At 51.3% G+C, this 18,757-nt stretch overlaps 8 protein-coding genes across 8 annotated transcripts; 4 read left to right on the top strand and 4 right to left on the bottom strand.

Moving 5' to 3' along the window:
* Positions 1 to 30: 30 nt before the first annotated feature.
* dbp7 (putative ATP-dependent RNA helicase) lies at positions 31 to 2,358 on the top strand (the record flags this gene model as incomplete). The annotated part of the gene is made up of 1 exon (XM_041687989.1): positions 31 to 2,358. The coding sequence occupies one exon, from the start codon at positions 31 to 33 to the stop codon at positions 2,356 to 2,358; it is 2,328 nt and encodes a 775-aa protein (XP_041541819.1).
* A 36-nt stretch (positions 2,359 to 2,394) lies between these two features.
* Positions 2,395 to 3,769, bottom strand: ASA1 (WD40 repeat domain-containing protein; the record flags this gene model as incomplete). Its single annotated transcript, XM_041687988.1, has 2 exons — positions 2,395 to 3,463; positions 3,513 to 3,769. The coding sequence occupies 2 exons, from the start codon at positions 3,767 to 3,769 to the stop codon at positions 2,395 to 2,397; spliced, it is 1,326 nt and encodes a 441-aa protein (XP_041541818.1).
* Positions 3,770 to 4,213: 444 nt separating this feature from the next.
* AKAW2_31370S (uncharacterized protein) lies at positions 4,214 to 5,287 on the bottom strand (the record flags this gene model as incomplete). The annotated part of the gene is made up of 2 exons (XM_041687987.1): positions 4,214 to 4,872; positions 4,933 to 5,287. 2 exons carry the CDS (start codon positions 5,285 to 5,287, stop codon positions 4,214 to 4,216), a joined length of 1,014 nt encoding a protein of 337 aa, XP_041541817.1.
* Positions 5,288 to 7,039: 1,752 nt separating this feature from the next.
* Positions 7,040 to 9,667, top strand: AKAW2_31369A (MKT1 family protein; the record flags this gene model as incomplete). The annotated part of the gene is made up of 9 exons (XM_041687986.1): positions 7,040 to 7,046; positions 7,130 to 7,498; positions 7,560 to 7,657; positions 7,717 to 8,559; positions 8,609 to 8,695; positions 8,746 to 8,992; positions 9,046 to 9,277; positions 9,332 to 9,524; positions 9,578 to 9,667. The coding sequence occupies 9 exons, from the start codon at positions 7,040 to 7,042 to the stop codon at positions 9,665 to 9,667; spliced, it is 2,166 nt and encodes a 721-aa protein (XP_041541816.1).
* A 491-nt stretch (positions 9,668 to 10,158) lies between these two features.
* On the top strand, positions 10,159 to 11,309 carry AKAW2_31368A (uncharacterized protein; the record flags this gene model as incomplete). The annotated part of the gene is made up of 2 exons (XM_041687985.1): positions 10,159 to 10,669; positions 10,741 to 11,309. 2 exons carry the CDS (start codon positions 10,159 to 10,161, stop codon positions 11,307 to 11,309), a joined length of 1,080 nt encoding a protein of 359 aa, XP_041541815.1.
* Positions 11,310 to 11,638: 329 nt separating this feature from the next.
* Positions 11,639 to 12,150, bottom strand: AKAW2_31367S (heat shock factor-binding 1 family protein; the record flags this gene model as incomplete). The annotated part of the gene is made up of 3 exons (XM_041687984.1): positions 11,639 to 11,817; positions 11,894 to 11,993; positions 12,097 to 12,150. The coding sequence occupies 3 exons, from the start codon at positions 12,148 to 12,150 to the stop codon at positions 11,639 to 11,641; spliced, it is 333 nt and encodes a 110-aa protein (XP_041541814.1).
* A 1,453-nt stretch (positions 12,151 to 13,603) lies between these two features.
* Positions 13,604 to 15,048, top strand: AKAW2_31366A (putative oxidoreductase, 2OG-Fe(II) oxygenase family; the record flags this gene model as incomplete). The annotated part of the gene is made up of 6 exons (XM_041687983.1): positions 13,604 to 13,774; positions 13,827 to 13,886; positions 13,951 to 14,004; positions 14,067 to 14,083; positions 14,170 to 14,323; positions 14,377 to 15,048. The coding sequence occupies 6 exons, from the start codon at positions 13,604 to 13,606 to the stop codon at positions 15,046 to 15,048; spliced, it is 1,128 nt and encodes a 375-aa protein (XP_041541813.1).
* A 715-nt stretch (positions 15,049 to 15,763) lies between these two features.
* samB (MYND-type zinc finger protein MUB1) lies at positions 15,764 to 17,581 on the bottom strand (the record flags this gene model as incomplete). The annotated part of the gene is made up of 1 exon (XM_041687982.1): positions 15,764 to 17,581. One exon carries the CDS (start codon positions 17,579 to 17,581, stop codon positions 15,764 to 15,766), a length of 1,818 nt encoding a protein of 605 aa, XP_041541812.1.
* Between the last annotated feature and the right edge of the window lie 1,176 nt (positions 17,582 to 18,757).

The following is an 18,757-nucleotide window of genomic DNA, read 5'->3' as shown; positions in this document are numbered from 1 at the left end:
TACCTACCTACCTACCTAACATCTTCCAAAATGGCCGACGACGGTCTCCTCCTCAACTTCACCATCCCCGACACAACCGTCCTCAAACCCGAAAAAACCAAAGTAAAAGGCGGCACATGGCGGGACCGACTCAGCGCAAAGAAAATCGCGGCGCACCGAACGAACAACCCACGCAAAGAGAAATCATCCACAGATGGCGAGCAACAAATTAGCAATCCCCGGAATCCGAATCGCATTCAAGTATCCGGTCCGCGGCCGGTGAAGAGACAGCGCATTGGTGACGATGATGAAAATGGAGGATCGCAGCAGCAACCACGCCAACAGCAGCAACAACAACAACATCCTGGGGGTCCCCGACAGGTCGTATCGTCGCTTTTCTCGAAGAACCCGAGACCTCGAACCGCTTTCGAAGCGAAGAACGGAGCCGAAGAAGAAGAAGACGCCAAGCCGACGAACGCGCCGCTGATTGATGGACTGGACACATTCACGAACCTGGGACTATCGGCACCGCTGGCGGCGCATTTGTTGACGAAGCTGGAGGTGAAGGCGCCGACGGCGATTCAGAAAGCGAGTATCACGCAACTACTGAAGGAGGAGAGCGATGCGTTTATACAGGCGGAGACGGGATCCGGAAAGACGATGGCGTATTTGCTGCCGCTTGTGCAGCGGATCATGACGATTTCGTTGAATCAGAAGAAGAGGGAGGAAGGGGAGCAAGTGCAGCGCGATAGTGGGTTATTTGCTATTGTGTTGGCGCCGACGAGAGAACTGTGTAAGCAGATTGCGGTGGTGTTGGAGGGGTTGTTGCGGTGTGCGCATTGGATTGTGGCGGGGACGGTGATTGGAGGAGAGAAGAAGAAGAGTGAGAAGGCGCGGTTGAGGAAGGGGTTGAATATCTTGGTTGCGACGCCGGGTCGGTTGGCGGATCATTTGGAGAATACGCAGGCGTTGGATGTGAGTAATGTGCGGTGGTTGGTGTTGGATGAGGGAGATCGGTTGATGGAGTTGGGGTTTGAGAAGGAGTTGGCGGGGATTATTCAGAAGCTGGATGCTAGGCAGCGGCCGAGTCGGATTCCTGGGATTCCGGCGAAGAGGACGACGATATTGTGTTCGGCTACGTTGAAGATGACGGTGCAGAAGCTGGGAGAGATCAGTTTGAAGGATGCGGTGCATATTCAGGCGGATCCGGCAGATGAGGATGGCGAGCCGAAGAAGAAGGATGAGGATGATGCGTTCCGGGTGCCGGCACAGCTGAAGCAGTCGTATGCGATTGTCGCGTCGAAGCTACGGCTTGTTACGCTTACGGCGTATATGAAACGGACGTTTATGAGGAAGGGGTCTGTCATGAAGGCTATCATTTTTGTGTCTTGTGCGGACTCTGTGGACTTTCACTTTGAGGTGTTTACACGGAAGAATGGAGATGAGGAGGAGAAGAAGGACGAGAGCGAGGATAGTGATGAGGAGGATGAAGAGGAGAAGAGGAAGAAGCTCGGTGCTTCGGCTCATGGAACTATTGCGCCTGCTACGGCCTTTTCGAATCCCTCCAACCCGGTGACGCTGCATAGACTGCACGGTTCTCTGCCTCAGCATGTCCGGACGGCCACCCTGGGTGCCTTTGCCCGCAACCGCGAACCCTCCGTGCTGATCTGTACTGACGTTGCGTCCCGTGGTCTGGATCTGCCAAACGTTGATCTGGTCGTGGAGTACGACCCTGCATTCAGCGCCGAGGACCATCTGCACAGAATCGGACGTACTGCGCGTCTGGGACGTGACGGTCGTGCACACATCTTCCTCATGCCCGGCTGTGAGGAGGGTTACGTTGACATTCTGAAGAAGGGATACCGTGACGGCGGCAAGTCGCTGACACGGAACACCGCGGACGACATTCTGAAGCGCGGGTTTGGAGGAAACGTCGAGTCGCAGAACGTAGACTGGGAGGAGAAGGCCACCGAATGGCAGCTGGACGTGGAACGATGGGCATTGGAAAACAAAAACTACCTTGAAATGGCCCGGCGAGCTTATCAGTCTCACATTCGCGCCTATGCCACACATATCGCCAACGAGCGGAGCATGTTCAACATCAAGGAGCTTCATCTCGGACATCTGGCGAAGAGTTTCGCTCTGCGTGATCGTCCCAGCAAGATCAACGTTCCTGGTCTGCGCCAAGGACAGGCCGACACCAAGAAGGACTTCAAGGCCGACCGCAAACCAGTCGCTGGAAAGAAGAGAAAGGCTGGTGGTCACGATGACGACGACGATGATGTTCCTCGTCAAACAGACACACTCACGGCAGCTCAGAAGATGAGGGCCAAGATGAAGGAGCACATGGCGGGAGCAAGCGAGTTCAATCTTGCTTGATCAGCAACACACATGTAAATAGTAATTGACGACAAATCAATAGATATCCCACAATGAGATTTTTCCGTCCTTTGACCCAGCCGCTAACCAGTGCGTATTCTGCACCTTCTCGTATCTTTGGCGATGCACCGTTGCAAGCGAGAATTCCGTCTCTGCCTTGCTGGCGAGCTGTGTTTCTTCATTTCCACTGCTATCCGGCGAAACCGTAGACTTTTCTTCATCTGCTTTCTTCTCACGCACATCAAACACATCAACATCCGCAAACGCCACAGCGTAGCATCCATCTTTATGCCACTTCAAGACCGCTAGTTCCTTCGTCGTCTTGCACGAGTAGACTCTGACCCTAGAATCCCACCCCGCAGTCGCGAAAATCTTTCCATCAGAGCGTATCCGCACACCTTGCTGACCCGCATGCTTCGTGTTGATCGATTTGATCGGTGACTCTTCCGGGGCATGTGTTGGGCTACCCAGCGTCGGAATGGGATGCTTCGCCAGTACCGCATCGGCGGATGAAGAAAAGAAGTAATTGCCAGCAGGCGAGACATGAAGCGACAACACTGGTTGCGAGTGAGCGCGGCAAATGTACAACTTCTCCCACTTCCATGGCGTTTTGGCACCTTGTGCCAGGTCTTTCTCCTGCAAGGATCCCCTGCAGCCATGAACCATAACGCGACCATCTTCGTAGGCGGAAGCAACATATAGCTCCCCAGAGGGGGATATGACGAGGTTAGCCGCCATGACCATTCCAGTTTGTACGTCCGTGTCTGCTGGAATGGTGCAGATACGTCTCTCCTGGGGGAGATGAAAGAGATCGATCGCGCCAGAGTTCAGAGCATTGGGGACCGCGATAAGCACTGATGAAAGCGATGTGTTCTCTTTCGAAAAGCCACTGGCATCGCTTTCCATGTTGACCTTATCCTGGGGAAGGAAAACCATGGAGAAGGCACAGAAATTCAGCGCATTCACAGGAAGTGAATGCACCAGCCATGGCTGGCTTGCGGCAGCTGAGGAGGTTTTCTCGATGTCCACGGGGAGGGTCTTTTGAAGATTCTCCTCGTCCTGGACGTTGAATCTCCATACGCGCAGTTTGTGGTCTCTTCCATGCCTGTAGAAAAGGTTAGATGGTTCATGGGAAGAATGGGGAGGTAACACACGTGAACACCTCTGTAACAGCACCGTTTCCAAAGCTAAAACCTTTGACTTCAAGGACAGCGCCGTCATGGGCTTTCCATGTCGCCCGAGGCCGTTTTGATACTAGGTCCCATACAACAATCCATCCGTCTGCGTCTCCTGAAACGAGTGCTAGGTTCTGGTGGAAGATCTGTAGCGCGTGGATGGCAGCGGCATGGCCGCGTAAAATGTAAGTGGGGGTTGCCGGTGGTTGCCGCACCTGCGGGGATTGTGCGCTCATCTGTTGGCTTTGAATTTTCTATCGTGTATTATATTAGTGGACTGTGTCTGGTAAGTCTGTTGCAGTGAGATTATGTGTTCATTCAGTTGCCATGATTCTGCTGTGCAAAGGAGTTAGAGAAGATGCCGAACGGGAATTCAGAATGACAGCGGTCTTGGCAATATGTTTGGTCTCCGCCAGCATAGATGGATGTTACCAGCTACATTGTATTACAGTGTGCGGGTGGTAATGGATGCACTTATCTCTTGTTTCTTCTTGAGAAACTTTGACAAGCACCTTTGGTTTCTTAGTAATTAATGCTGACGTAGACGAGCACTGGTAAGTACTGGCGTATCTACTATTTCAACTAGTACTACCTGGTGAAGTATCAAGAAAGCAGTTGAAGCAAGATCCCGTCTGCTAATAAGAGCTGGCCACGAGCCTTGAACAGCCATGAGATCAGTACTATCGTTTACGAAGGGCTGGCTCCAGCTCCTCAGGAACCGGTCGGTACTCGTCAAGTAAGTGACTTCCTCGCCCGTTCTGATCTTCCATGCTTCGCAATCCGACCTCCTCCGCTCGCGCAACTGTCGCCTCCATTAGCCTCGCCTCGTTCAACAACACTGCGGGATGCCAGATACTAAGCGTGACATTGACGATAAACATAGGCAGCCCATCGAAAAGACAACCTAAAACTTCATATGTGAAGGAATACCCACGCCATCCATTCGGAGACTCCACGGCGCGGTAGGTATCCCGAACCATTAAACAAAGTAAAGCAAACGGAAGTACACCTATCATTTTGATCATTGGCATCCTCCAGATGAGCCGATCTTTTGTACTAACTATGAGGCACTTGAACAACACCGCGAAGATACTAAGCGATGCGAGTTGCAGGAGACTGCCTGCGTACAAAACTTTTATTCCCAGGCTGATTGAGTTGTCAACACTGGAGGCCTTGTGTGCCAGCGAGCCCCCAATGACCTGCAGGATGAGGCTAAGAAGCGCGATAAATATGCACGTAAACGCCCACCGTTTCGGCCTGAACGGCAATCGAACTTGGTTTATAATTGCGTACATGAGGTCTAAGACTCCGTAGATTCCGACGGTTGTAAAGTATGGAGCTAGTTGTATGCTTTAGCCAGGGTTGTTGCCAATGTAAACTCATTGAACTGTATACTTACCAAACATCAAAGCTGACAGCTGTATTTCCCATATGGTGGAGTTGTATGGACAGCGGTAAGCCAAAGTACGAGCAAGCCATCCGATAAACTCAAGGGCAGCTCCAAGTGATAGCACCAATCCTATCCAGGGATATATGGTGTTGCATGCTTGCGAAACATGGGTTGTTAAGACACCAAGAAAAGCAATCGTGAAAAGGATTCCAGCTGTGAGAGAAGGGCGATAACCGAGCAGCGGTGCAACCTCCGGATCGAATGAATGGCAGTTCCACGTTGACATGATGTCCGGTGTGGTTAGGGGAATCTTGCTCGTACTTGTAGGAAGTTCGTTAAGTAGGAGAAAAGGAAGAAGACACATCTTTCGATCGAGACTGCAGAAGGTAGCCTTCGTATCAGTAAAAGGCAGGTGCGTTGAGGCTGACAGTTGCAGCAGAGAAAGGAAGCTGCTCCTGGCAAACTCCCATTCAGCACAATAACTAGCAAATCCATCTACGGTCAGCGTAGGATGTCTAATATATAGTCGCGCACTTCAATCTAGTCTCGGTCAGTGTTAAATGCTGCTTCTGACGGTAGGAGTACCGCAAGGGCGTGGATTTCTCAGGAAATAAGAGACGCTATGTGCCCTGCTCAGATTGATGGAAGGCATCAGATGTGTACACAAAGAGTGGATGGAGAAGCATATGGAAATGAATGACCTCAGGTGTTAGGGAGAAGAGAATAGGGAGGCAGAAGGAAGAACAGAAAGTCAAAGGAGGATAGTGGTGTAAAGAAGGGGAGAGAGTGAGAAGAGGAGACGAAGGCAAAATACTAATGGCAGGCCGAATGTCCCCTCAGCGAGACTAATAAGTGACAGTTCTCTGTAGGTAAGCATAATTTCATAGGTAGCTAGGTGAGGTCTGACTCTATTATCTGAGGTCGCAAATTATAAGATGTAAGAATCCGGTTCCACTCCCAGAGTGTATAGAAATTTCTGTCAGGCTGAGGGTGTACCAGATGACTGTAGTGATGACTTGCAAAAGAAGCAGTATGACAGAGTAGTGCTAGTAGAGTGAGCGAAGAGTAAAGAGAATCTGCGCTCTAAGACTTCCAGCCGGGCAGGATATACTGCCATTATTGCAGCTTTTGACTTCATGATTCTTTCATGTTTGGATGTCGAGATAATATAAAAGTCAAATGAACTCATAAGCAACCATTGGGTTCCCGAAGCCAGGGAACCAGGCTATGCCATGATGCTTCCTTTGATAGGAAATGCCTTTCCGGGTCAGTATCTCCCATAGTTAACAACTGGACTATATAGTAGAAGCTGAAGAAGAGGAAGAAGTAGTAAGAACTACAAATTGTCCCGCAGCGGAGGGAGGATCCGCCAGTTGGCCCGGGCAACACCGCCCTCGTGATTGGCTTCAAGCTGTAACGTAACCGGCAAGCGAGTCGGCCAGGCAAGCCAGTCGGCCACCTGTATATCCCATACTAATCCAGCGATTTTTGAGCTGTAATACTACAGCCAAACTTTATAGATTCAAATTTATCTAATGAAATTGGCATACTAGAATATATCTAAGATTAGTATACAAATATCATAAGATAAATATCAATATTTGATCAAGTAAAATGTATTACGCTGTATTTTTTTGGTAATTTATTTTAAACTTGTATTATATATAACATGAATCCTATTATATTATATATTCTTGATATTTGGTTTCTTAAAGTATATATATAGCTTCAGTTAATATTCTATTATAATTGAACTTACGGTGGGTGAGATATTAGAGTTAGATAAATGTTAGATTAGTATGGGATACACAGGTGGCCGACTGGCTTGCCTGGCCGACTCGCTTGCCGGTTACGTTAATTGCTACTTTCAATTGTCGCATCATCCCATCACCACCAAATCATTCCCCTCTCCATCTGAGCTGTTGGTTTCTCGCCGGCCCTCCTCTCCTCCCCCTCCTCCTTTCCTTTCTTCTCCTTAATTTCTCCCATTCTCTTCCTTTCCCCGTCATCCTCGCACCAACTCTTCATATATCCTCTCCCTCATTCCCCACCTGGGCTCTCCACGCCTGGTGTCCGCTCCGGCGTCTAACTCCGCGACACAGCTACAGCTAAAACCATGCCAAGTGAGTCTGCTATGCTCGTGGCTCCCGCGAAGCTCCTGTGTCTCGTCTTCTTCCATGCTAATATAATTTCTCTATCACAACAGTCCGTCCGCTCGATGAATGGGCCGCGACCCGCACCCAGTCCCTCCCCCTCTCAGCTCTCAAAGGGGCGGTTGTCGGTATCGATGCGTCGCACTACATTTCTCAACACCTCCTCCAACCGTCCACACGCGAGCCCCTTCTTGTCGCCCTCGGCGGCTTTCCATTCGCATTGAAGAGCAACATTGAAAGAGAATTGAAGGCCTACAAGGATCTGGGCGTGGCTTGTATTTTCGTGTTCAACGGTCTCGACTTTGGCAAAAAGGATCAACGACCCCACGTGCAGCAGGAGTCCGTCCGGGCATTCGAGCAGGCTTGGGATCTTTACGATCAACAGCAGGCGGACCAAGTGGTGGATGCGTTCAGCAGCGCCGGTATGTTAATGGTGGAATCCGACCTTCTAGAGCGTCTGGCCCTGACTGTCGTCTGTCCTAGGCACCCCTCGACCCGAGTCGCTATACCGGTTCTTGCAGCGCATACTTCTTCAACATGGCGTGGATTATATCGTTGCTCCCTATAGTGCTGCAGCTCAGGTACGAATGCCGCTGCCTCGGTTGGCCCCATTTGCGCCATTCTGACCTTTGTATTATAGCTTTCCTACCTGGCCAAGGGACCGAATCCGCTGATCGATGCTATCTGCGGCCCCTCCGAAGTGTTGATGTTCGACGTGGAGAAACTGATCACCCGTATTGAGATTGACCCGGCGCAATTTTTCTGGATCAACAAACAGACATGTCTGGAAGAACTAGGCCGCCTATCAAATGATCAGTTCTTGGACTTTTGCCTTCTTTTGGGCTCTTCCTTCCTCCAGCCCTTCCCTGGTTTCGAAACCCATGTCTTCCCCGGAAAGAACCCTACGGTCCGAGATGCACTGCCAATGTTCAACGCGGCAGGACGAAGCGCTCTCGCTCTCTGCGCTCAGTTTGAAGAAGATCGCCGGATGCAGGAGCTTGAATACACGGATCGTTACAAGCGCGCATGCATGACTGTGAAGCACCATGTCTATATCGATGTTGACGGCAGGGTGGGTCCTATGGACCAGGAGAATGCCTCGTCCGATATGCACGCCGTCATCGGCCTGCGCCTCCCAGAAGAGCTTTACTTCTACTTGTCCAAGGGAATTCTGGGCCCCGATGTGCCCAACTACTTGACGTCGGGTGAAGTCCTCATCTCATTGCCGTTGGGCGTCGAGGACACGGAAATTTACCGCCAAGTTGCCGGCAGCACCCTCACACCCATCCGGACTCAGTCGATTTGCCTGCTATCGAACTCCCTCCATCGGTTCTATCAGACCAAGGTTATCAATGTGCGAACATGGTTTGATGAAAAATCCCCTTCGACGATCAACCTCCGAGATCTACCTCCAGTCAAAGATTCAATCCAATCTTGGAAGATTCCCACCGAGCAGCTTCCAGAGAGCTTGCAGAAACTGCAGGCAAGTTAACCTTTGTTTACCATTATAAGCACTGCTAACCAAAGATCAGAGCTCGTGTGGACGTTTCCAATTTGCGGTCCAGAGCTTGAAAGATAGTGACTTTGTAGCGAAGTCCAAGGCTACGAAAGACACTAAGGTAGGCATCTTCTGCCCCAGATCGCAAGCGAGTGGGCTGACACATGCTAGCAATTATCGTCACAAGATGAGCTGCTTGCCAATGTCTTCTGGCGCTTCCTACAGCTTCGCGGCTACATTGATGAGAAACATCAGCTTACCCAGTGGGGTGTTTGCCTTGAGCAAGCATTGTCGGGACTTGATCCGGCGGATGCGCTTGAAGAGCCAACATTCCTTGCCATTGAGATGATCCGGTTTGGCCTGCTCAACTCCAAGCAGTGGTTCTCCCATGTTTCGGGAGGTCCTATGAGAGGATCAGGTAAGATTGAGGTTTCTGTAGCTATGAAACGGTGCTGATTTATTCCACCCCAGATGAGGATAAGAGCCTCAACATGCTTGTTTCCCGCCTTGCTTGCATCGCCAAACTCCAGCACAAGAGCATCGGTTATTCTGGACCACTAAGCCGGCAACTGCTCTGCTACCGATCCCTGATCTCCGAGGTTCGTTCTACGCTACGGACGCTCATCGAGGTGGTTCTGGCCAGTCTGCTCCTGAGCGGCGATGCTGACCGGGAGCGAAACGATTGGGGCGAACTGAGCATCAAGTAAGTGGACATGTGAACATGATGCGCCATATGACGTGATCTGACGCAATATAGGCTTCCGTTCATCGACGACAACGACTGCGGTCTTGGAATTGCTGTCCGTACCTACCTTGATGATCTGCCCTTGCAAGCGGATCCCACATCGCCAGAGGCGCGGGCAGAAGTGAAATCGAAGGGCAAGGAATGGTTCCAGCATAGCGACAGCTTTACGGGCAACCTGGACATGGCGTTCAAGCTGTGGGATGCGGTGAGTCAGAACTATCTATCTTTGCCGGCGTATTTTACTCATCTACTTCCTAGGTATACCGCGGTACGCAGAGCGCAGGCAAGGAACTTAAGGAGGGCAAGCAGTGGGAGGATGCGAACCGCTGGTTGGCCGAGCGGCGGTAAGGGACTGGTATAGAGTATCCTCCTAGAACCAGAGGAAACACTACTACCTGTCCACGATTTCACGAAACATGGCAGTCGTGTCGGCTGGGTGGTCCAGGACCACCTGAAAGCTTCGCCCAATTCTACTCCAACCACGTTGTATAATTAGGAATGGAAGGGGCTGGCAGGCGCTACACCAGTATTATTATCCCCCCGCGTAGTCGGAACCTGCAAAGAGAGCGTAGTGGCGAATACAACGATATCTTTTTAGCCGTAAAGCCGCTGATGGAGCTGGGGTTGATTAGTGATGCTTAACTTACCAAGTGTCCTCTTCCGACCCGCTCGGACTCCGCAGCGCTTCCGCCTTCCACGCCGGGAGCTCATACGACTATATCTACACTCCGCCCAGCAACCACCCCTTCCTCGCTGAACGGACAGACCTGGTATTGACAAGTATATTGTCAATTGCCCTATAGTGAGCCTCTTCCTCAACTCAAACAACACCATCCATCATGGTCCGTCTCAGCAACCTCGTGAGCTGCCTCGGCCTGGCCTCCGCGGTCACCGCAGCCGTGGTCGATCTCGTTCCCAAGAACTTCGACGACGTCGTCCTCAAGTCCGGCAAGCCCGCTCTGGTTGAATTCTTCGCTCCCTGGTGCGGTCACTGCAAGAACCTTGCGCCCGTATACGAAGAGCTGGGCCAGGCATTCGCCCACGCCTCCGACAAGGTCACCGTCGGCAAGGTTGATGCGGACGAGCACCGCGACCTGGGCCGCAAGTTCGGTGTGCAGGGATTCCCCACGCTGAAGTGGTTCGATGGAAAGAGTGATGAGCCGGAGGACTACAAGGGTGGTCGTGATTTGGAGAGTCTGTCTTCGTTCATCTCTGAGAAGACCGGTGTCAAGCCCCGTGGACCTAAGAAGGAGCCCAGCAAGGTGGAGATGCTGAACGACGCGACTTTCAAGGGTGCTGTTGGTGGTGACAATGATGTTCTGGTTGCTTTCACCGCGCCGTGGTGTGGACGTGAGTATCCCTTTTGTTTTTTGCTACTACATTCTAGGAAATTGTTTACTAATAGTTCGGCTGAATTGCAGACTGCAAGAACCTCGCTCCTACCTGGGAGGCTCTGGCCAACGACTTCGTCCTCGAGCCCAACGTTGTGATCGCCAAGGTCGACGCCGACGCTGAGAACGGCAAGGCCACCGCCAGAGAGCAGGGCGTGTCCGGATACCCCACGATCAAGTTCTTCCCCAAGGGTTCCACGGAATCTGTTCCCTACGAGGGTGCCCGCTCCGAGCAGGCCTTCATTGACTTCCTCAACGAGAAGACTGGCACCCACCGTACCGTTGGTGGTGGTCTTGACGCCAAGGCCGGTACAATTGCCAGTCTGGACGAGCTGATTGCCAGCACTTCCGCTGCTGATCTCGCCGCCGCGGTCAAGAAGGCTGCTGCTGAGTTGACGGACAAGTACGCTCAGTACTACGTCAAGGTTGCCGACAAGCTGAGCCAGAACGCCGAGTACGCCACCAAGGAGCTTGCTCGTCTGGAGAAGATCCTGGCCAAGGGAGGATCGGCCCCTGAGAAGGTCGACGACCTCATCTCCCGCAGCAACATCCTTCGCAAGTTTGTTGGCGAGGAGAAGGAGGCCAAGGATGAGCTGTAGATATTGTATGGATATGACTTTCTTAGCTAGGTGACGGTCACCTAGATTCTATTACTCTGTATGATATCGAGAGGCAGTTATGAGAATGTTATCGATGCGAACAGTAGTACATCATCCATCCTATGTGCATGTAGTAGTATATTGTAAATGTAATTATTAGTGTAAGGGGGTATCTTTCAATCCCACTTCAATCCCCCCACACAACCCAGCCCATATGTATATCACCATAAACAACGAAAGAGAGCTTCCTCCGAGTATACACAAAAGCAGCAAAAACTCCCATAACACCATAACCCCATTACCAAACGGTATAAACAGTACTCTATCAATCACTTCTCAGGACTCCCACTCCCAACTGCACTCCCAACCACGGACCCAGACCCTGTCCCCGTCCCCGTCCCTGTCTGCGACGCAGCACCACCACTACCACCCCCGGACGTCGTAGTGGTCCCATCCACAACCGTAAACGAAGCCTCTAACTCATCCAACCGTCTAGCCATATCGTCCACTACACAGAATAAACCCATGATTATCAGCATGCGATCACTCCCACAAGATCAAAAGGGGGGGTGTATGGAACGTACACTTCCCAAACATCTCTCTCGAAACACCATCGAATTTATGTTGTAGCTGGTCGAGGAGATCGTCCACGGCGGCGGAGAATTGGCCTTGTGCGTCGGGGTTCTGGTATTATCAAGAATACCAAACTTTGGTTAGCTGCGCTGTTTGACAGTGTAGGTAGGTTTGCACCAAGTTGGGAGGGGAGGGGGGGTAAGACGTCACGTACTTGGGTTGAGGTTGTTGGTGGGGGAGGGACGGCTTCGGCGGTGGGATCGGACATTTTGTTTTTTGTTCTGTGGTGTTATTTTTGGGGGTGGTTGATTGCGATTTAGATGTGGGAGGTGTGTGAGTGGGTATTTGGTAAAGTAGGGTGAGTCTTGTATATAACGTAGTGAGAGAGGGAGTATAGTATGAGTATGAGTATAGGAGGTAAGGTAAGTTTAATGATGGTATGAATGATGGCGATGCTGCATGCCGGATTAGGTATGGTGTCATGAGTTTACGGGGATGGGGGGGCTTGGCGTTAGGCTGTGTGTATGTGTGCCTGAGGCAGTGATTGTGGTTGTATAGATGGTTGGGTAGTTATGAAGTTGTTATATTATAGTGGTAGTTGCTGCTGTGCTGGTGGGTATGATATGAAAATAGACAATTGATTGTTTAGGTGTACTGCACCTTGGAACTGTCCTTGGTGAATGCAATTGTCTCTGAAGTATACATGTGTCACGTCCCGCGGTATGCATTTGGCGGGTGTTTGCTGGTACTTGTTTTCGAGTACTTTATTTGAACTCCCTTTTTTTTTTTTTTTTTTTTTTTTTTCCATAAAAATAACGATGTATCAAGATATAGTGTGGGTTCCTGTGTTATTCTTCAATTAGTAGTAATAATTAGTGCGAGCATAGTTACTGCGGTATACTAGTCCTACCAGTATATATATTTGCATGCAACTGAACATCTCAATTCCATGACTGACATACATATAACGACCACAGTCATGATACATGCAGATGCCAATTACGAGTCAACAGCACATCCATGTATAAATGGAAGGGCTGCCTGCTAGTAGATATTGTTGTACACCATGCCTGGTGAGTATGACTTATGTGAATGACAGAAAGCACTGATAAACAAATCTCAATTCCATGTCCACATAACCGAATGGTAGCTATGCAATTGCAAGACAGTAGTGGGGCTTACCCTCTTCATTGAGTCATATCTCAAACCCTCTCACAGCACTCACTTTGTATCAAAGTAGGCAGAGTTGAGCACAGAGTTCTTAGTTTGCCCAAACCCGACTATTAGAAAGATATGGTCGTTGGTAACTTCTAGTCTCAAACGTTGTTAGTTGTAGCATAGTCAACTTTAGTCAGTATAAAGTTGAACCCTACATAACTCTGCAGAACACATCCTCGGCAACAGCAACTACTAATACTACAACAACACAGCAATCTGCCAGCCGAATTCGCATTTCAAATCGAATCACCGACATTTAATCATGCCATTGGACCCGATTTGATCGATAGCCGATAGCCACGGCCGCGGACCCGAAGCCTGAGGGTTTGGTGGGCCAATGACTGTCTCATCGGCTCGACCCGCATTCAACTGTATTGCAGCTGTCCGATAACAACCTCGCTTCCATTTAGATATAAAGTCGTAATCTCCACCTTCTTTTAACAGTTTCTATCTCTTCCTTGATTCACCTTGATTCTATCTACATACAGCCAAGACATAGCAACATGTCCGACGTTGGCCCTCCCATCGACCTCCCCGTGCTGGACATCTCCAACCCCCTCGATCCCGAGGCGGGGAAGGCCCTTCTGGCAGCTGCCACCAAGTATGGCTTTTTGTATGTCGACAGCCGGGGGACCGACTTTACGGCCGCGGAGGTGGATCGTGCATTTGAGCTGGTACATATCCCAATACACTAGAAGCAATATATACTAATATATCAAATCACAGTCCAAGAAATTCTTCGCTTCCCCAGTTGAAGAAAAGGCCGCTTGTCGCATTGAACCTAACGTTCGTGAAACTCCACCCACCCATCTATAGCCATAGATATCAACAACTAATCAACCCTACTCAGAACCGCGGCTGGTCCGGCATGCACTCGGAGACTCTGGACCCTGAGCATCAACGCGTAAGCAAACCAATCCCCCATCTATCAACATAGTATACAACTCACTAACTAACCACTCGCAGACCGGCGACTTCAAAGAGTATATCACCCACCCACCTATACCCATCACCATCACCACCACCACCACAACCACCAACTAACCACCCCTCTAAAACCAATGAATAGAGCCTTCAACTTCGGCGAATTCACCCAATCCAACAAAGCCCAACAACCCCTCCCAGCATCCCTAACCCCGCACGAGTCCGAAATCGCGCACTTCGCCTCCCTATGCAACAAAACCTGTACTCGGATCTTGACCCTCCTAGCCTTGGGCCTCGGCGTAAGCTTCCCCCAAACACCAACTAAAAGAATGAAATAATGAAAAAAATCCAGATCCCCCCCACATTCTTCACCACGCGCCACGACCCCACTACCGGCCCAACAGGAAGCATCCTCCGCTACCTCTTCTACCCGAGCATCACCTCCCCATTAACCTCCAGCTACAGCCACAAGACGGACGTTCGAGCCGGCGCCCACAGCGACTACGGCTCCATCACGCTCTTGTTCCAGCGTCCCGGACAACCGGGGCTGGAGATCCTCACGCCGGATGGGAAGGGGTGGGCGCCTGTTCCTGTGATTCCCACCACCTCCGAAGAAGGAAAAGGAAAGGGGGGTGATGAATTCCCCTTCCCACCCATCCTAGTCAACATCGGAGATTTACTCAGCTACTGGACGGACGGATTACTCAAGAGTACGGTGCACCGGGTGGTGTTCCCTACGGCGGAGCAGCAGAGGCCCAACGCGCAGGATCGGTATAGTATTGTGTATTTTTGTCATCCGTTGGATCGGACGGAGTTGGTGCCCGTGCCGAGTAGGGTTGTGGAGGAGTTTAGGAGGAGTAAGAATACTACGGAGGGGGAAGGAGGGGTCAGGGTTGGGTTTGGGGGTGGGGCGGGGATGTTGGAGGAGGGGAAGAGGGCGTTGACGGCGCAGGAACATTTGATGGCGAGGTTGGATGCTACGTATGGGTTTCGGAGGGGGGAGAAGGAGGGAGAGGAGAAATGAATGAAGATTACAGTAGGGTTTGGTTATTTAAGATCTAAAAAATAGTTGGTGGGTGGTGTATGGTGAAATGTCAAAGTGAATAAGTACTAGATCAATAGCCACCGTCCAATTCATAGGGAGGCCACTCGTGTATGCACAGGTTCCAAAGATGCACAACAACCCAACTAAAACTGGATCGGGCTCGGCCCCAGCCCGATTCTTAGTAACAAGCAATAAAAGGTAAATCACAATGCCCAAAGAACTCGCTTCCAGAAAGATTGTGTGTGGGAGGAAGAGGTGGTTCACAATGCTAGATAGATAGGCTGCTACTCACAAAGGAAAATCGTTGGGCGTCAGGACGGGGAGGAACTAGGGGCTCGAACAGTGACAGAGAGGAAAAAAGATGATGAAGACAGAAACAATCCAAGGAAGAAGGTAGAAAGGTGCACGCATTCATGACCGCTAGTATCAATCCATATGACCGGGAATCAGGCTTTATGCCCCGCGTTAATCAAACAGGTGAGAAATCGAAATATGATGATGAAATAAAATTCGACGACATACAAGAGGTATCTTTGGGATGAAGAGCAACGCCGCCAGGTTTTGAAATGCCATGCACGGGTAGACGTGAAACCCTCGGAAACGAAACGGAATGACGAAATGGTAACAGATGACAGATACGACGCTATGCAAGCCGATATGCATTAGAGGTATTAAACAGTTTCATGCGTTCATATCATGGCGTGGTGTGGCACCAGTGACGATGGTACACCCACGCTGCCTTCTGGCAGTCTTTGCTGCAGTACTTGGTGCGCCGGCAGCGCCGGCACTTGGCAAATTGTCGCTGGAATTCCTCCCACTTGCCACACTTATAGTATGCGCACTGCCGGATGCCGCCTCGCGACTCGTCCTTGCGGCAGAGATTCCGCATCACCACACATGCCCAGTATTGCATGTCCTTGGAGTGGTGGCGAACCGTGAATTTCTCCACCAAGGGGAAGATGTTGACATCGTCCGGAAGCAGATATTCATCTTCCTCCTCCGGAGGTTCGATGGGCGACACGCCGTCCTCCAGCATTTGGAGCTCACGGTCAACCTTGAGCTTAGGAACGAGGTGGGAGTGCTGGAAGTAAGAGCGCAGGTTGCAGTATTTGGAAACATATGCGAGTAGCTGAAGCGACATAAGGACATCTTCGTCCTTGGGCATCGTCGTCAAGACGCCCTGCACCGCTGTGGTTGATCGGTCACGCACATACAATGAGTATGGGCTGGGAACAACAGCAGGCGAGTTGGCAGTATTGGGGGCTTGCGTGGGTGACAGGCCCAAGGCCCCGTTCGTGCGCGTTGCGTCGTTGTTGATCATGCTGCCATCCACAGTAGAACGGTGAGTGATATTGAATGTCTCGGCTTCCTGGCTTTCAGAGGTATCATTGACAGTCAAGTCGTGCGTGTTGGAAACACCTTCCAGCACAGTTTGCCTGTCGCCGTCATCGTCGATCTCCATACGGTTTTGGATACCAACAATCGGCTCAGCGGTCTCTCCAGAACCCGGATCGTCACCCAGAGTCGAGCCCTCGCCATTTCCATCATCCGACTCACCAGAGGCTGATTGCTGTTGCCTTAGGGTAGGCCGCGGTCGGGCGGAAGGGGCTTGTGTGTTGCTGCGCAGCTGCGCAGGACCGCTGGGAGTGGTTGGGGAGTCAGGTTGAGACGCAAGGCCGTTCTGGAAACCAGGCAGCATGCTGGGAAGCCTCTCTGTGTCGCGCACGGGGCGTAGGCCAAAGCCATCGGCTGCATCCATGGGAGGAAGGGCAGTGGCAAGGGGCTGCATCACCCGGTAGCGGTGAGCAGCATGGGCATAGCGGGTATCATTGGATCTAATGTTATGGGCATCCTGTCCAAAGGTGCTCCTTTCCGGAGGAGAGGTCACAGGCACCCGAGGGGACGATGTGATGTCCATGGCGTTCGAGTCCGAGGCATGGCTGTCTTGGTAGAAAGGGGGGATTTCAATGTGAGGCGGTGGCGCCTGACGGCGAGAGGGACGTTGCTCGGTGTTCGTCGATTGGTCCACATACACTGGACGCGAAGGGGCGTCGCTGGTGATGGGTGCACCTTTGGTGTGGTGTCGTGATGAATGTCTCTGATTTTCTGAATCCGCCCGTGCGCGGGCTTTCTCGACCACTTTAATATAGTTATCAAGGATGGTGGCAATCACAGGCACCATATCGGCTTCGACGACTCGAGTCCTCACGCTCTCCGAGCCCCGCACACCAATATTGACAACACATTGGAAGGCGAGGCTCCACTTCCACATCTCCATCAAATCCCGACTCCGACCCTCCTTGAGGATACATACCAGCCGTTCGATGCCGCCATCGACGGTCAGAATATCGCGGATACGGGCTGATGATGTGGTGAGATAGGCCAGATGGTTGAGAGAGTTGATGAGTGGTAGCGTTGATGTGCAATCCAAGGCACGCCGGTCGTAGAGGGTGGTTGTGATATTTACAGAGGCCTTGTTGACATTTGGGATGCTGAAGTTGACCTCCCGCATGGTGGGCGAGAGGATGAATATGTGACACGGGATGAAGACCGGTCGGATGAAGAGGAGAATGTGATGTCTCGATCAAGGGTGATGTAGTTCAGCCCCTATGGTGAGATGGGAAGATCGACGGTAGGAACGTGACCGGGCGAAGAAACGAGGAAAGGAGGAGAATTGAGTCTGAGGCGAAATCCGTATCGATTATAATCCCGTCATCAAGTCTGAGTCAGATATACAATAGGTGAACAACGAGAGGGTGCTGTTGCGCAGGCTGATGGACGGGAAGGATGGACAGGAGATCGTAGAACGATAGACGAGCGGCGTGAAAGGGGAGGGAGAGAGGATTGTTCAGGCCAAGACCCGGTCCGTCAGAGCCTGGCGGCCACGATGAATCACGGAAGGAGAGTAGGCGTCGACGAAGACGGGGAGAGCGAGACGCAGGGACTGAGATTAATAGGCGAGGGAAAGACTGCGGGAATACGCCAAGTTAAATTGGATGATGCCGCGAAAAGGCACTTGGGGTTAAGGCGAAGGGTGAATGAAAATGGCGACCGAGGGGGAAGTTGAGAATCGAAAGGAGGAGAGGAGGAGGAGAGATGGTCGGACTGGAAAAGCGAAAGCGGAGAGAGAGACACAGAGAGACCACCGCTGGCCGTGTCAGGCGGTTTCGTCCTCCAGGCTTTTTGGCCCGCCACCCTTTTGCCTCTCTCACACTTACTTTCTCCCTCCCTCTCTGTCTTCCTTCCCTCCTTCGGATTTACTAAAAAAAGGGATCTACTCCAGGTCCTCTCTCGCCCGAAAATTATATCTATCAACTTGGTCCATTGCGGAACTGACAATTAATGAGCGATATTTGGCCGTGTCTTCTTGCGCCCTTACCACCATGATGACCAATTCCCTTCGGTGTTCTTCTCTGCCTCTCGGGGTTTGCCACCGAATTCAGCATCCGACAACCTGACCCCCTTCTGACTGAAGATCTACCTGGTGACTCTCTTGCTACACAGTCCTAGAGATTTTTCGCAGTGGTATTATCCCTGGTCAACCACTCTCCACATCTACAGTAATAGCACCGTGTCGCTGCCCCCCCCCCCCCCCAAAGGTCGCGCGCATAATCCATCTACTCGAACGGTCCCCATTAACCAGAACAAGCGGAGTCCTGTGTAGATCCAGGAGCAATGACCAGCCCGA

Source organism: Aspergillus luchuensis, chromosome 3, assembly GCF_016861625.1.
Source record: "Aspergillus luchuensis IFO 4308 DNA, chromosome 3, nearly complete sequence".
NCBI classification, from domain to species: Eukaryota; Fungi; Ascomycota; class Eurotiomycetes; order Eurotiales; family Aspergillaceae; genus Aspergillus; species Aspergillus luchuensis.
Note: the sequence above shows the minus strand (reverse complement) of the source record. Positions and strands in the feature narration are given on the sequence as shown.